The 15,882-nt window shown below is 34.7% G+C and overlaps 2 protein-coding genes across 2 annotated transcripts; both read right to left on the bottom strand.

The window, feature by feature from the left end:
* Positions 1–3,860: 3,860 nt before the first annotated feature.
* LOC101036772 (olfactory receptor 5L1) lies at positions 3,861–4,966 on the bottom strand. The gene has a single exon (XM_003920086.4). The coding sequence runs from the start codon at positions 4,868–4,870 to the stop codon at positions 3,920–3,922; it is 951 nt and encodes a 316-aa protein (XP_003920135.2). The 5' UTR covers positions 4,871–4,966; the 3' UTR covers positions 3,861–3,919.
* A 6,834-nt stretch (positions 4,967–11,800) lies between these two features.
* On the bottom strand, positions 11,801–12,739 carry LOC101036452 (olfactory receptor 5D18). Its single transcript, XM_003920085.4, has one exon. The coding sequence runs from the start codon at positions 12,737–12,739 to the stop codon at positions 11,801–11,803; it is 939 nt and encodes a 312-aa protein (XP_003920134.3).
* Positions 12,740–15,882: the final 3,143 nt, after the last annotated feature.

Here is a 15,882-nt window from a genome sequence, read left to right as displayed (position 1 = left end):
GACCTATAAATGTATCCTCTTACATATGCCTGTCACACTGCCACTAAAATAACTCTTTACAAAGAAATCTGCTTGTATTTGTATTTTGTTTAAATCTTCGTAAGATATCTTTTGAGATCGGAAGCCGTGGCTCATGCCTGTGATCCCAGCAATTTGGGAGGTCAAGAGGGGTGGATCAGAAGTCCAGAAGTTCAAGACCAGCCTGATAAAGATGGTGAAAACCCCGTATCTACTAAATATACAAAAAATAGCCAGGTGTGGTGGCAGGCACCTGTAGTGTCAGCTTCTCAAGAGGCTAAGGTAGAGAATTGCCTGAACCTGGGAGGCAGAGTTTGCAGTGAGCTGAGATTGTGCCACTGGACGACTCCAGCCTGAACAACAAAGCTAGACACCATCTAAAAAAAAAAAAAAAAAAAAAAAAAAAAAAAAAAAAAAAAACACCAAAAGAGAAAGTGGACCATGACCATGGGAATATATCACTTATTCAAAAACATATTCATAAATTATGTGTAAACTCAATAAATAAAAGTTGAAATTACATTCTCAATAGTTATAAATTTAATTCTGCTCATGATTTTAAACATAATTTTTAGAACATAAAAGTAAAATAATTATTAACTGTAGTAATTTGGATAATCAACTTGTAATCAAATAATCATGTAAAACATGTCAATTCCACTGAACGTCAGATTTGTGCAAATTAAAGTCTAGCAAAATAAAATAACTTGTCATATAAGTTCTACAATAGGATTATTCCCTGGTGTGTAAATCTTTGTGATTTGCAATCACTTGTATGTGCATATCCAAGTTCCTAAAAATGACATCCAAATCTTTCTTTAATAGACTTATTTCTCTTCACTTTTCTGTACAAATAAACATGATTATCAATATCAAGGTATCATATGTCCTGTTTTATGTGTTTGCATATTTATGCAATGTTTCATGAACTAGTTCATTGTTAAATTATCATTTATCTTACCCATACAGCAAAACACTGCTGAGTTGTGAAAACTTCCATTCTGACTCTTCCAGACCAAGTTTAGAGTTTTGGGGTACTTACAATTTCTGTGAACAGCCTGTATTTTATTTTTGCTCAAGCTGCACTGTAATGTAGCTATCTGCTTATTCATTTGCATGGTTTTCTCTCCAACTAGAGTGTGAATTCCTGGAGATGACAAATAATGTATCTTTCACCTCTGTATCCTTCTCAGATATTTCTAATGTCTACTCAACATTTGACATTATATATTATATATACTTACTATATATACTTCTATTTATTTATGTAATAGAAGTATCTTATTTAATAGAAGTATCTTATTTATTTATGTAATAGAATTCTACATTCTAAATTCTATTTATGTAAAAGAATTTACATATTTATGTAATATAATTATTATGTAAATTGCATTTATTTATGTAATAGAAGTATCTTATTACATATACTTCTATTTATTTATGTAATAAATAGAAGTATATATAATAAGAACCCTTAGCCTTATTTTTTTCATCTGAAATATTTGCTTTCTGATACTCTTCATGTTAGGAGTAAGAATGTGTCCACTGTTAAAGACCAGAAATGAATCACAAGTCTTACCATCTAGAAAATACTGATTTTCATTCTGTACTATTAGGAGCTACCTTAGGCTTTATCTTATGGTATAATCCTCACACTTTAGTTATGAGGATTAAATAGTCATGAATTGAAAAGTCTTGACAGTACCAAAACAATTCCATTTAAAATGTATGCTAATATGAACTTCATTGTTGTTTTTTTTCTGACAGAATTCTAGCAAAGAACATTTGCATTTGTATACATACCATATTTAATCAAATCTTTTTACTTTTTTTAATGTTTTATTTACATAGGTTTTTGGGGAACAGGTGACATTTGGTTATATAAGTCAGTTCTTTAGTGGTGATTTGTGAGATTTTGGCGCACCTATCACTTGAGCAGTATACACTGAACCCAGTTTGTAGCCTTTTATCCCTCACTGCCTTCCCACTCTTTCCCTGCCGAATCCTCGAAGTCCATTGTATTATTCTTTTGCCTTTGTATCCTCACAGCTTAGCTCCCACTTATGAGTGAGAACATAAAGTGTTTGGTTTTCCATTCCTGAGTTACTTCACTTAGAATAATAGTCTCCAATCCCTTTCAGGTTACTGTGAATGTCATTAATTTATTTCTTTTTGTGGCTATGATGTGTATTTCATCATATATATATATATATATATGTATATATTATATATATATATATCTTATATATATAAATATCATAAATATAACACAGTTTCTTTATCCACTCATTGCTTAATGGAAATAAACCTAAATAGTTACAGCCAACTGGTCTTCGATGAAGCAAACAAAAACGTAATGTAGGGTAAGGGCACCCTATTCAACAAATGGTGCTGGAATAATAGGCAAGCCACATATATGAAGATGAAACTGGATCCTTATCTCTCATCTTATAAAAAATCAACTTAAGATGGATCAAGAACTTAAAACTCTAAGAACTGGAACTTTAAAAATTCTAGAAGATAACATCTAAGTCATCTATGATAAAATCTCTGAGACTGGATATATCTTAAAACTAATAGTAAAGAAATAATTGTGTTGTTTAATTATCAAAGTTTATTACTTGTGAAAATGTCTAATGATGGTAAATCTTATAGTATGTGAACTATGAAATGGTAATGACGATAGAGAAGAAAAAAGTGTGTTGAGAAATATTTCAGAGATAGCATTTTTGTGACTTGGAAATGTGTAACTATCTATGTAGCCAGGATAATTATAGCTATGTGAAGGCACAATTTAAAAGTAATTAGAATCTATTGTCTTTTAAAATAAATGCTATTGATGAAATTGTGGCCAAAGAGTTTAGGTGGATTTGCCTTAAATTACAGATAGTGACATAGGCAAAATCTGCTATAAAAAAAGAGGAGTGTTATTATCTGTCTGTTGGTTTGTTGTATATGTTCTCCACCTAAATATAGATATTACTCCTTAGTGACCTAATATTAAAAACAAAAAAACAAACTTTTTTCAAAGTTAATATTTATGTTTTTAACATTTGAAGTATAAAATGTGTTTTTCTGTAGACCAAAAATATCCAGTACTAGCTCTAATTCCCACATTTTAAAAGATGGTTCTGCTTGAATTGCCAATAATAATAATAATAACAAGTGGTTCCAAATAAGTGAAAGTTGGTAGATCAGAACAAATTTTAGAATATGGGTTAGTTTATCCCTGCAATTTATTTCCAGTGTTCTTAAGAGGATCGCTTGTTGACATATTTAGGAATTATTGTAAGCTCCTTGTACATGATTCCAGCTTCTTTAATACAATTTCCCTAGAGTCCTGTGAAATTATTATTTTGGTCATCTATCAGATGCCATAGTACCCAAAATTTCAATGACATTGGACAATGCAGTAGCAGCAACAAAATAATAAAGAACAAAACAAAATAAACAGGAAGCAGAAAAAAATAAAAAATTGACATATATATGCATAGACATATGGAATTGCCATTCTGTACACACTTTTATGATGGTGCAAGTGTCATTATAAATAATGGAAATTTAATTTTGAAAAGAATCATACTTTTCATAATGGATATGGAAATAAAGTATAACTCCTCCGCGTTCTTCACTAGACTTGTGAAGGTTTTACAACAAACTAAATGTGTGTATTTTAATAATACTGTTGCTCATATCCACTTAAAACTATACAAATTTATTTTAAAGAAATTGGCTGCAAATTTTGAAATATGTTTAATCCCATTCCTTTAAATTTAAGAGACACAAAGATAAGTGAATAAAAAAAGATTCACTCATAGTTACTGAGTTCCTTCTCTTCACGCCAACACTATACCACTCCTGTGAACCATCAACTGCCACAACTTGAGGATCCTGAATTGTGCTAATAACATCCTCCCTGGAAGTAGATTTTGAAGCTCATCACTTTTTTGAGAGCTTCTTTCACATCTGTATTCCTCAGGCTGTAGATCAGGGGGTTCAGCATGGGAATCACGACGGTGTAGAACACGGTGGCAACTTTATCAACATCTCTACTGTTGCCTGAGCTGGGACTGCAATAAACTGAAAGGAGTGTTCCATGGAAGACAGTGATGGCTGTGAGGTGGGACGCACAGGTGGAGAAGGTTTTGCACCTGCCCTCTGCAGAGCGCATCTTCAGGATGGTGGTGAGAATTAGTAGGTAGGAGGTGAGGATGATCACGATAGTAACACTCTCATTGAAAGTGGCCACCAGGAACAGCAGCACCTCATTCACAGTGACATCAGAGCAAGCAAGACTTAAGAGAGGAGGTAGATCACAGAAGAAATGATTAATCACATTGGATCTATAAACGGGAATCCTAAGAGCTAAGCACAAGTGAGTCAGAGAACACACAATCCCACAGAAGTAGCAGAAAGATACCAGCTCTACACGCAGCTTCTGAGACATGGTGACCATGTACAGCAGGGGATTACAGATGGCCACAAAGCGGTCATAGGCCATCACAGCCAGCAGGAAGACTTCAGTGACCACGCAAGTGCAAGACAAGTAGAATTGCACCATGCACCCCAGGAAGGAGATGGCTTTGTCCTTGTTAAAGATATTAGCCAACATCTTCGGCACAATTACTGAGGAGTAGCAGAAATCCACAAAGGACAAGTGGCTGAGGAAAAAGTACATGGGGGTGTGGAGCCAAGAGCTGACCTGAATCAGTGCAATCATGCCCAGGTTGGCTAACACCGTGACTCCATAGATGAGAAGGAACAGCAGGAAGAGACAAACTCTTAACTCTGGGTCATCTGATAGTCCAAGGAGAATGAACTCTGCCATTTTGGTGCAGTTTTCTTTGCCCATGTCTCCAATTTATGCGGGATTACAGGAGAACGAAACCAAGAAATATCCTCTATTATATAGTCTAAAATTTAGTTTTGGCTCTATCCTGTAAAAAGATTATCAGAAGAAGTAGAATAGCTAATTTTATCAGCGAAGAATAAAACTTTTGTGAAATTTTAAAAAGTTCTGTTAGTTTAATTCAAAGATCAAACAAAAACATTAGCAGTTATAAAAACTATAGAGTTCTTTTAATTAATCTTTCACAGTTGAGAGCTTGGCACTGAATTATTAGCAAAGAGGTAAAGTTGTTTAATTTGCCTTATTATCTTATCAAATTCAAATTTAATCTGCCTAGCAGACTCCAAATATTGAGATCCTAGAAAATAATGTTTAGAATACATGGCACCCCTCTCTGAATTTTCCACTACATTGATGAGAGATATAGTTATTTAAGATGTTAACTCACAAGTGTTCATATTGTATTGATATATTTTAGATAAACTCATTTTATAATGTGTATTATCATTTTTCTATAAAATTAACATGCTGATTTGGTTAGTTACACTCTTCAATGTTGGCCATGATTCAGGGAATTGGTACACTTGAGCACAACGTACCGTAACTATGACCCTTCAATCTTAAAACATTTATTTGTTAAATACATTTAGTGTTTTCAATCTATTTGAAGAACTGATCAAAGATGTGCATAGAAAATTATTAAGAAAATGCCCACTGCTTCATTGAAGTATTATGTGTAATATTAAAAGTTAGACATAAACATAAAATAAGAGAAATATGGTTGCAATTGTATTTTATATAATGGAAAAGCAGGCAGTTATAAAAATGATAATTTTGTATCAATTTAATTATATAAAAAACAGACTGTGATAAGTAATAAAATGGAAAGATATTATACAGCAAAATTGCACATAAAGAATATTATGCATATTATAATAATGTATAATAAAAATAAATGCATTTATTCTACACACACATAAGTTTCATCTTATATTTAATCCTTACAACATTCATGAGCATAAATATTTAGTTTTAAAATGTGTGAAGTTGTCTGACTTCTCACAAAACATCATTATGATGGAGTGAAATGAGGAAAAAGAATGAAATTTTTTAAAAATAGGGACACACACTTTCCGAATCTTTGACATACAGCAAGTGTAAAGTGAGGGTGAGAAGCCTCACATTCTCTCTCCCTGACCCTTGATAGATACATACATCATTGTAGAGGCACCAGTTGAGCACTCCAGGAAGAAAAGAATCTGGACTAGAGACCAACACAGCCAGGTATTTTTTCTAATCTTCTACTGACTTCAGATATACAAGAGACATATTACTAAATGCCAGATTGAAAATAAATCAAATGTTCTGATAATATGGTTTTCTCTCTTAAAATGACCAGGAGAAGTAAGTTACAAATCTTTTCCCAAGTTCAAACTAGTACATACTTTTGAAAATCCTCTTGTTTTCAAATCTAAAGAAAAAAATCTAGCTGCTAATTGTCCATAGAGCGGTGTTTCTTTGTCAGGAGTGACTTGAGTCCCAGTGGCATATTTTTCAATGTCTGGAGACATTTTTGGTTGTTACAAGAGGAAGGGGGTGCTACTGACATCTAGTGAGAACACAGCTAAACAATCTACAATGCCCTCTACAAAGCACATGAGGGTCCCTGCCTGCAGCACACACAACAAAACATTATCTAGACGAAAATTTGAATGGTTCCTTCATTGAGAAATCTGCCATAGAGAGACATCTCAAAGTGCTTGGCACAAAGACAAAATAATTCCTCTTTTTTCTGCTTCAGAGGTGGTTCTCACATCCATGTTCCCCAATGAACAGTCCTGGGGGCCTCTCACTGCCACCCTCAACACCAAGATGACTGTTGGAAAAGTCACCATGCAATCTTTACCAGGTTGCATGGACAAAGTTAGTGTAATAGAGGGGAAAGGGGGAAGAATAGAGAAAACAAGTGCTTATGCCAATTCGTTCACACTGCTTTTCATCTCACACTAATACTTGTTATAAGATTTTGGTTCAGCAGATTAAATAGTTCTCACTTCCCATCAAAATTGTCCCTTAATACACAACAAGAAAAATATTGTCATTCAAATCATGGTATTTAAAAAAATATTATCTGATTAAGAGAGGGTTAAAACACAGATTTTAAAAACTATCTAATACTATTACCATCCTTTTGAATTCCCCCTTCTGCTGTGTATGACTATAAATTACCTCCATGATGAAAAAACATCAGACTTCCAGCTTCCAGAAAATATAGTTTATGCTCATTCTCAAAAATACAAAATGTAGTTCAGCTAACCAATCTATTGAACAGACGTTGCTTTTCCTATTTCTAAAGATGCTATGATGGAAATGTTATGTGTTTGTGTGTGTGTGTATGTGTGTGTGTATCCCTGGGGCTCATGTTTCATAATCTTCCCAAAACAATCATTGATCTCTGTAGGATACCACTGCGTATCAAGGAAACCATCGTATCCTGGGACTCCAGCAATTATTGACCACTATGGAATATAAATAAAGTGAAAGAAAATCCAACTTGTTACATATTTTTGTAATCTAACACAATTACATTCAGAGTTCATGTAAATTGCAGAACATTGTATGCCACATGCAAGCCCTGCCTCTGTAAGGCAGTACTCACATTACTATATCACATTATGAAGTTTTATTAATAGGTCTTACAAACTTTGTATTATACATAAAAGCTCCTACCTAAAGGGCATACAGGTATTGATCGACTTACGACCTATGCAACTTATGACCATTCAACTTTAGGACCACAATCGCTAGCCACGACTGCTCCGCGTTTGGCAGCGCAAACGTTGCACAGCTGGGCTTACGACAGCGTGGACCAGTTTCCAGCAGCACTACCATCTCCGCATGCACCATTTCAACTGTGCATATGGCCTACTCAACTTACGACCAAATCATGTTACAACCGTTCCGTGGTCCCAACCGTGGTCGTAAGTCAAGCACTGACTGTAAATCTGAAACGATACCAAAGATCCTCCAAATATCAGAAAGGGGTGAGGATAATGAATCTCTTTTACTAAGAATACTAATAATTGCTTACATTTACTGAGTACTTCTCATGTGCCAGATACTATTCTAAATACAATTATATGAACACATTTTATCTGCACAAAAGTGGTTGACACCAGTATTGTTATTTCCCATTTAAAAATGAGATTCTGGAGGCACAGCAAGTGTAACTCGCCCGCAGTCACACACAGAGTCCCTGCTAGAGACAGGCCAAGTGTGGCTTTTTGGTTTGTGCCATTTGTGCAACTGTAAGGAAGAACAGAGCTCCAGAGTGGTACTGGGGGTGCAGACTCCCTGTTCAATGCTGGTGGTCATTAAATGGAAATATCTGAAGGATCTCTCCAAGCTCCACTTCCTTCTTGAATAATGCAGCAATGTCGACCTGAATGAACAGTGTTCAAATCACAGTCTTTGTGCCCCAAGAGAAACCAACATTTCAATAATCCCATTGATGTAACCAGTTATAATCTATGTGTTTTCCAAAACTGATCTGAGAATTCTCTGGATTAAGGAGACTTTCTGGGTCTCCTTTTAACCTAGCATTCTCACAACCTCTTTTCTCTCACTCTTTTAAAAAGCATAGGATTTCTCTAATCCATTCATATCTTACCATGTGCATCACTCTGATGAGAAAAACAAAAGCAAACATCCAAATCCTAAACTTGAAATGTTATCCATGAGGGCTAAAGTTGTCTTTAACTGACACTTCAAACCCATGGCATGGCCTGGTTCTCTAAGATGTCTGTAAATTTCTTCTTATCGAAAAGAATTGCAGTTGACATGTATTCTAGACAATATAACCTTGGCCAGGTGTGGTGGCTAGTGCCTCTGCTCCAAGCACATTGGGAGGGGGCCAAGGCGGACAGATCGTTTGATCACAGGAGTTACAGACCACCTCGGGCATCATAGAAAAATCCTGTCTCTACAAAAATACAAAAATTAGCCAGGTGGGTGGTGTGCACCTATATTCCCAGCTACTTGAGAGTCAGAGATGGAAAGATCATTTGACCCCAGAGTTCCAGGCTGCAGTGAGTTGTGTTTACACCACTACACTCCATCCTGGCTGACAAAGAGAGAACATGTCTCAAAAAAATAAAAATAAATAAATAAATATATATATATATGTATAAAATTTACCTATTGGCTATTGAATATGGGTTTATACATAATATACACATATATAGTATACTATATGTACCCAGATACATAATAGAATGATGGAAACATTTGTTTAATACCCATTCATTTTGCACTTAGTATAATGCCAAACTACTGTCAAAAAATGCCTCTGTCTTGAAGATGAGAGTCATGATAGAAAGCTAAAATGCATCTATAAAGAACATCATTACCAGTGATGCCTTATGTGGTATAGGCAACCCACTCACAAGAAAGCTGCATAACTTATCTATCTTAGGCTTAAAAGGGTGGGAGGTGTTTTTAAAAGTTGATCTAATTTAAAATAGTTGTGATTAATTTCATGCTCACTATCCATAGATTAGATAACATAAGTGTGAAGCACTAAGTTTTTTTTGACATGTACTTAAACCACATAAGATGCCATCTGAATAAAACATTGTATCAACAAGTATTAATAAAATCAACAATTGTAAATTTAAAACAATTTTATTATTTTAAAATGTTTTCTCAATGTGGAATAATATCAGATGGTGAATTCTTACATAATAAAACATTTGGAAGGTTTTTTTTATTGCATTTTAGGTTTTGGAGTACATGTGAAGAACGTGCAAGATTGTTGCATAGGTACACACGTGGCAGTGTGATTTGCTGCCTTCCTCCCCATCACCTATATCTGGCTTTTTCCGTATGCTATCTCTCCCCAACTCCCCACTCCCCTTCATCCCTCCCCTCTTTCCCCCTGACAGACCCGGTTTTTGGTAGCCTTCTCAGAATTTGAGAAAGTGAATGACTCTAATGACTGCATAACAAACCACTCCAAAACTATTGCATGAGTCATCCAGGTGGTTCTGCTGATCTGTCCCTGACATGGCTGATCTTGGCTTGTCTTGCTTGTGTGTATGCTATTAGCTGGCAGGTCCGGTCATCCAACAGGACTTCACACTCAAGTCTGCTAGGTTGGCAGAGAACAGCCCTTGTGATGGGCATATGGGTTAATTTCTCTCATTATCAAATTTGCTATTTTATGCTTGTTCACATGGCAGCTTTTCAGAATTTCAAAAGATAGTGAAATTTAGGATGCAATGTAATATTAAAACAATGTCCCAACTTTTGAGAAAATTAAAAATTGTGTAAGTATCAGATGTATATGAAGAATAAATTTTTGAATACCACAAGATACAGATATCAAGAGAAAAAGTATTCATTCCTCAGGCATTCATTATCTAAAACGCTGTTCCTTACATTTAAAAAAATGTTTCCATATACAAGGATTATTTAGTTAATTTTTTATCAAATAATAAATATAAAATAAATTACTATAATTATCATAACTTTAATAATCATCATAAGGCTAAAATAATATGAACATTTTAAATAAGTTTAAGAAGTTTACATAAAATTTTTCCTGATATTATTTTTTCTTCCATAACAAAACACCTAGAAATTTAATTCTTCCACCATATTGCTGATTTAGTTTAGATTGTATCTTGACACATTGAAAAGGAGAAGGGCATACAATTTATTCAAATGAAAGTGAGTTATTAAGGTAAGACAAAGATAGCATTTTTAATTTTCTGTGTTAAATAGGTCTTGATATTAATGATTATCTGATTTTTATTTTATTTTGATTAAGTTATGTAGCCAAATAACTTTCAAAACTAAAGACTACAACAACTACATTTTTATAAAGGTGGTTGGGAATTCTGTCGAGAAGGAGTCAGATATTATTTCCATGCTTATCATAAAAGAAAAAAATGTCATCATGGATTAATACTGTTTGTGATGTCTAACAGTGTGACATACAGGTTGGGCAGGTGTTTGTCATCCCTAATTTGGTACCTAAGATTTTCTAAGATCTGATCCATTATTTCTCAGATTCTGGAAGAGTCTATTTTAGTTTATCAGACGATCTCACTAGCTCCTTTAAAAACACAGTCAGGATATAGCCCATATTGTATTAAAATTTCCGTTCATGTCAAGTACCTATATACATAATACAACACACACACATTCTATTATGTTAACTCAATAAAATACATACTAGATCTTTGACTCTTTGACTGTATATTACACTCTTATCTCCTTAGTTTCACTCACATTGTTTTCTCCTAAATAAAACTCTTTTCTCACTGAAATGTGGCTCCTAAACTCTGCCCATATCCTTTTCAAAAGCCAGTTTCAAAGAATATCTATTTCATTAACACATCCTTCTAAAATTCCTAAATGGATTTGAACTTTCTCTTCTCTCAAACTCTCTTTGGTACTTATCAAGTCTTGCCTTATACAATAGCCACTTCTTCATTGCCCTGTTATCAACACAGTTTTGCATCCTTGAGGATGAGGACTATCTCTTCTTTAAAGTATTTTACACATTTATAAAAGAAATTCATATGTTTATTGAGCACTTAGTCTATTCCTGATATTTTATAAGAAAGGGATATAGAATTAATAATGTTCATTGACTTACACAAGGTGTCCATTATATTTTAACCTTCACAATCAAACTATGATCTAACCCATGTTATACTAATTTCATAAATGAAATAGCAATGATTAGAGAGATTACTGTTGTTTCTCAGAAAGTAAGAGGCAGAGTTAAATTTAGTCTGTTGAAAACAAAATCCATTTCGTTCAGTTGTACAACCTTAACTCTATGCATTTGTAAAGATAGATTTGAGATCAATATATATGGACACACTATTTATATATGTGACAAACTCCCCTAACGTAACAGGCTCAACAAGAGAAGACTTTGGTACCCAGTATCTTGGTGACTGTATTCTTGACATCTTTATTTCTCAGACTGTAGATCAGGGGATTTAACATAGGGATCACCACTGTGTAAAATACAGAGGCCACTTTGACTGTGTGCCTGGAGTTTTTGGAGTTGGGAACACAGTAGAGGAAGAGGATGGTGCCATGGAAGATGGTGATGGCAGTCAGGTGGGAGGCACAGGTGGAAAAGGCTTTGCGGCACCCACTGTAACGCATCTTGAGGATGGTTACAACGATGAACACATAAGATGTGAGAATGATGAGTAGTGTGCTGACTTCATTAAAGGTGGCAAAAAAGAAAAGCAGCCACTGATTGAGGGAAGTATTAGAGCAAGAGAGTGATATCAGGGAAGATAACTCACAGAAGAAGTGATTGATTGTGTTGAAACCATGAAAAGATAACTTTAAAGCAGAACACGTCAGTATCACAGAACATGTGATTCCCCAGGCATAGGATCCCACAACCAGCACCACGCAGAGTTTCTGGGACATAGCAACTGTGTAGACCAGAGGGTTGCAAATGGCCACGAAGCGGTCATAGGCCATCACAGCTAATAAAAAGGATTCAGTGACCACAAAGGTACAGAAGAAAAAGAATTGTACTACACATCCTAAAAATGAAATGGTTCTGTCTTTGACGACGAGGTTTACCAACATCTTGGGAGCAATGATGGAGGAATAGCAGAAATCCACAAAGGAGAGGTGGCTGAGGAAAAAGTACATGGGGGTGTGCAGTTTGGAGTTGATTTTGATGATCACAATCAACCCGATATTCCCTACCACAGTCACACTGTAGATGGTCAGAAAAAACAGAAAGAGTGGGACTTGCAGTTCTGGGTAGTCTGAGAAGCCCAAGAGGGTAAACGTGGTCCCACTTGTATTTCTATCTGCCAGTAACATCGTTTCTCAGAATCTGAAAGTTAGTTCTGAAAACAAAAATGTTAAGGAGAGTAAGAAAATAAGAAACATGATTGAGTACCTTTACGGATCCTGAAGGATGAAGCAAAATATCTCTTTCAGAATCTATGATTTTATTGTTCAAGATTTACTAAATACCTAAAATGTAAAATATATTTAATGTGTTTTAATTTCTTTAGAAAATATAATTATTGAGTAAAATATTGTTACTAACTATAATTTTTAACATTTATAAGTATAGGAAAAAGAGATTAGATACTTGTGATTACTCTAAATTAAATATATCAGGCCTCCTCGAGCATTATAAATTTATAAAACATAATCCTAACATAATATAATGCTCTCTTGTAGTTACTGATTACAAGATTATGTACACCTTGTAATCAGTAATACGAATCAAAATTTTTTAAACAAATGAGTTTTCACACCCTATGTTTATACAACGGCATTAACTATCAATAGCCCTAACACTTAACATTTGTGCCTTTATTGGTAATTCCATATAGCACTTTAATCTTTGTCTGACCCAGAAATTCTGACTTCAAAATACAACTTAACTAATCGTTTCAGAGAATATGCACCTCAACTCAGGCCATGCTAATTATCAATCTTTCCTCATTGCTTGAGGAATAATAAAATTTGAACAGGCAATACAGATAACCTAGTTCATTCTTTATTCTAGAGGTGACAAAGTAGAAGCCAGAGAAACTTTGAATTTCCTAAAGATATGCATATGAAGAACAATCTACCCATCTATGACTAGAGTTCCAATCCTCAGACTCCTAGCCATGTATACTTCACCCACACCAAACTGCTCCATTATCTAGGTCTAGATCCTAACATATTCCCTTCATTAATAACTGTACTTTCAAATAGTAAGCAAACTAGAGACTCATAGTCCAATGACAGTTACTGCCACAAAGATATATTAGAAAGTAGCATCAAGATAAAACACATGAGAAAGGGATTTAGGAATATCTTCGCACCCAGAACTATTATGAGTCTGACTTAGAAAGTAGCATCAAGATAAAACACATGAGAAAGGGATTTAGGAATATCTTCTCACCCAGAACTAACTATTATAAGAGTCTGACTTGCAAACTTCTGTTTTCTTCCAGGCCCTCCCTGTCTCCATCTCTACTTCTCTTCTCTCCCTTCAGGACACATTGTACATTCATTGTGTCCAACTATTACCTATGAAGGAGGACTAAAATCTCAAGGTAGTACTGCAACATGAAGACAGTTCATGAGAATACAGAAACCAATAGTAGGAAAGAATCATTATATTGCTCTAATTACTGTCCAACACCTCTCAGATCCCATTATATCGATAATGTCTTTCTCTATTATAATAGACATTATCACTATTCACATAATCCAAGAAGGCTTTTAGACAACCCATCAGAAAAGATGTTAGGTTACATGCAAGACCAAGATATTCAAGGGCTCTCTCTTCCTACACTCATGAGTTTGTGTATTAATGACATCTCAAAAGACAATCCATCACAAACCAAGATACTCTAATTAGGATTTTTTTTTCTGTTTTCTTTCATTTTTGTTTGTTTTGTTTTGTTTATTGAGACAGTGTATCACTCTGTTGCCCATGCTGAAGTGCAGTGGCATGATCTTGGCTCACTATAACCTCTGCCTCCTGGGTTCAAGTGATTCTCCTGCCTCAGCCTCCTGAGTAGCTAAGATTACATGTGTGAGCCACCACTCCTGGCCAGAACATTTTTTCCAAATACTGCATTTTATTTATCTAAGACATTTAAATATTTATTTTAAATTAATGTTACACTTTATATGTTCCAAATGAAACTATTAAGTAGCTAATAAAAGTTTCCATATTTGAATCCAGGAAATAGGACAGATGAAATCTTCTTACCTGTAATTTCTTTCCATTCAAATTTAGCTATTATTTTTGCTTTTAGGACTGACATGTGTTTCCTGTTATATAATCTTAATTGCAGTGGTGACTTCTATTTTTTTTCACTAGAGAGTCTATGTTCATTTCAATTTACTTAAATATTGTCTATTCTACCTTGACTTTTCCTCCAAAACTTAACAGAAGCAAGGCAATACACATTCCCAATATTCTCAAGGCTCTTCTATTTCTCCATCCCCGGTACAAGTTTTTCATGAGGCTGTGGTTCAGGAGTCAGACCTTCTGAAAAAAACCTTGGCAGAAAGAGAGCATTTTCTGTTCTTCTCACATTCACACATATTTTTCAAGACCTGTCGAGTTCTAAGGGTGCATTTTCCTCCTCCTAAGTTGTTATGTAGATTGAAATTAATATCGATCTGCCTTTAGAATCTTAAAGCAAATCTACTGATGGCAGAGGTAGGATGTTTCCAGGCTGAGAATGACACAGGCATTCTTATATCTAAGATCTAAGATATAAGATATCTTATATCTACCGTTACAACATAGGAGACATGAACCCTAGGGACTATCTATTGCCTCAGTCTCCTGAGGTCACAAAAAAGACAATTAAAATTAATCATCTTCTGATGTAATTCTAATATATTAGAAAACCTGCAGCCAACTATAATAGCATTAGGAACACTTCATATAAAACAGTTTATGTTTGAAAGTCATCTTCTTCGGCCCTCTGATCACTTCCAGATATGTCTGCAATTATAAGAACGTGTAATTTTAAGATCATTGGTATCCAATGCTGATTCACTGACTACTATTTGCCAGGCATAATCCTCTTCTTCCACATCACACACTGAGATCATATTGAAAAATATGAAGATCTAGCTTTCAGGTCATCCTGACTTATTTAGAAATATTACAAAGCAGAAATATTACAAAGTAAATATTCAATTGGATGAATAATATCATCCCTGTTGAATCTCTGTCCTAGTCATTGCTCGTTTTCCCTGCTGTCTTCTCCAGCTATTCCGACCTTCTGTAATTTGTTCAAAATATAGCACACTCCTTCCTTTAGATTATTCTACTGGAGTTTTCTCTGCCTGGAGTTCCTTACTTTTTTTCTCAAATGCAAAATTTTTGGTTAAACCTTCTGTGAATACACTATTATAATTTAAGAGTCCCCTCACTACCCAAATTTATTGTTTAAAATACTTAACATGTTGGGGCCGGGCGCAGTGGCTCAAGC

Source organism: Saimiri boliviensis, chromosome 6, assembly GCF_048565385.1.
Source record: "Saimiri boliviensis isolate mSaiBol1 chromosome 6, mSaiBol1.pri, whole genome shotgun sequence".
Lineage (NCBI taxonomy): Eukaryota > Metazoa > Chordata > Mammalia > Primates > Cebidae > Saimiri > Saimiri boliviensis.
Note: the sequence above shows the minus strand (reverse complement) of the source record. Positions and strands in the feature narration are given on the sequence as shown.

Bases quoted from the DNA above. Each gene is read 5' to 3' on its own strand.
- LOC101036772 (XM_003920086.4), bottom strand. From the start codon at position 4,870: ATGGGCAAAGAAAACTGCACCAAAATGGCAGAGTTCATTCTCCTTGGA.
- LOC101036452 (XM_003920085.4), bottom strand. From the start codon at position 12,739: ATGTTACTGGCAGATAGAAATACAAGTGGGACCACGTTTACCCTCTTG.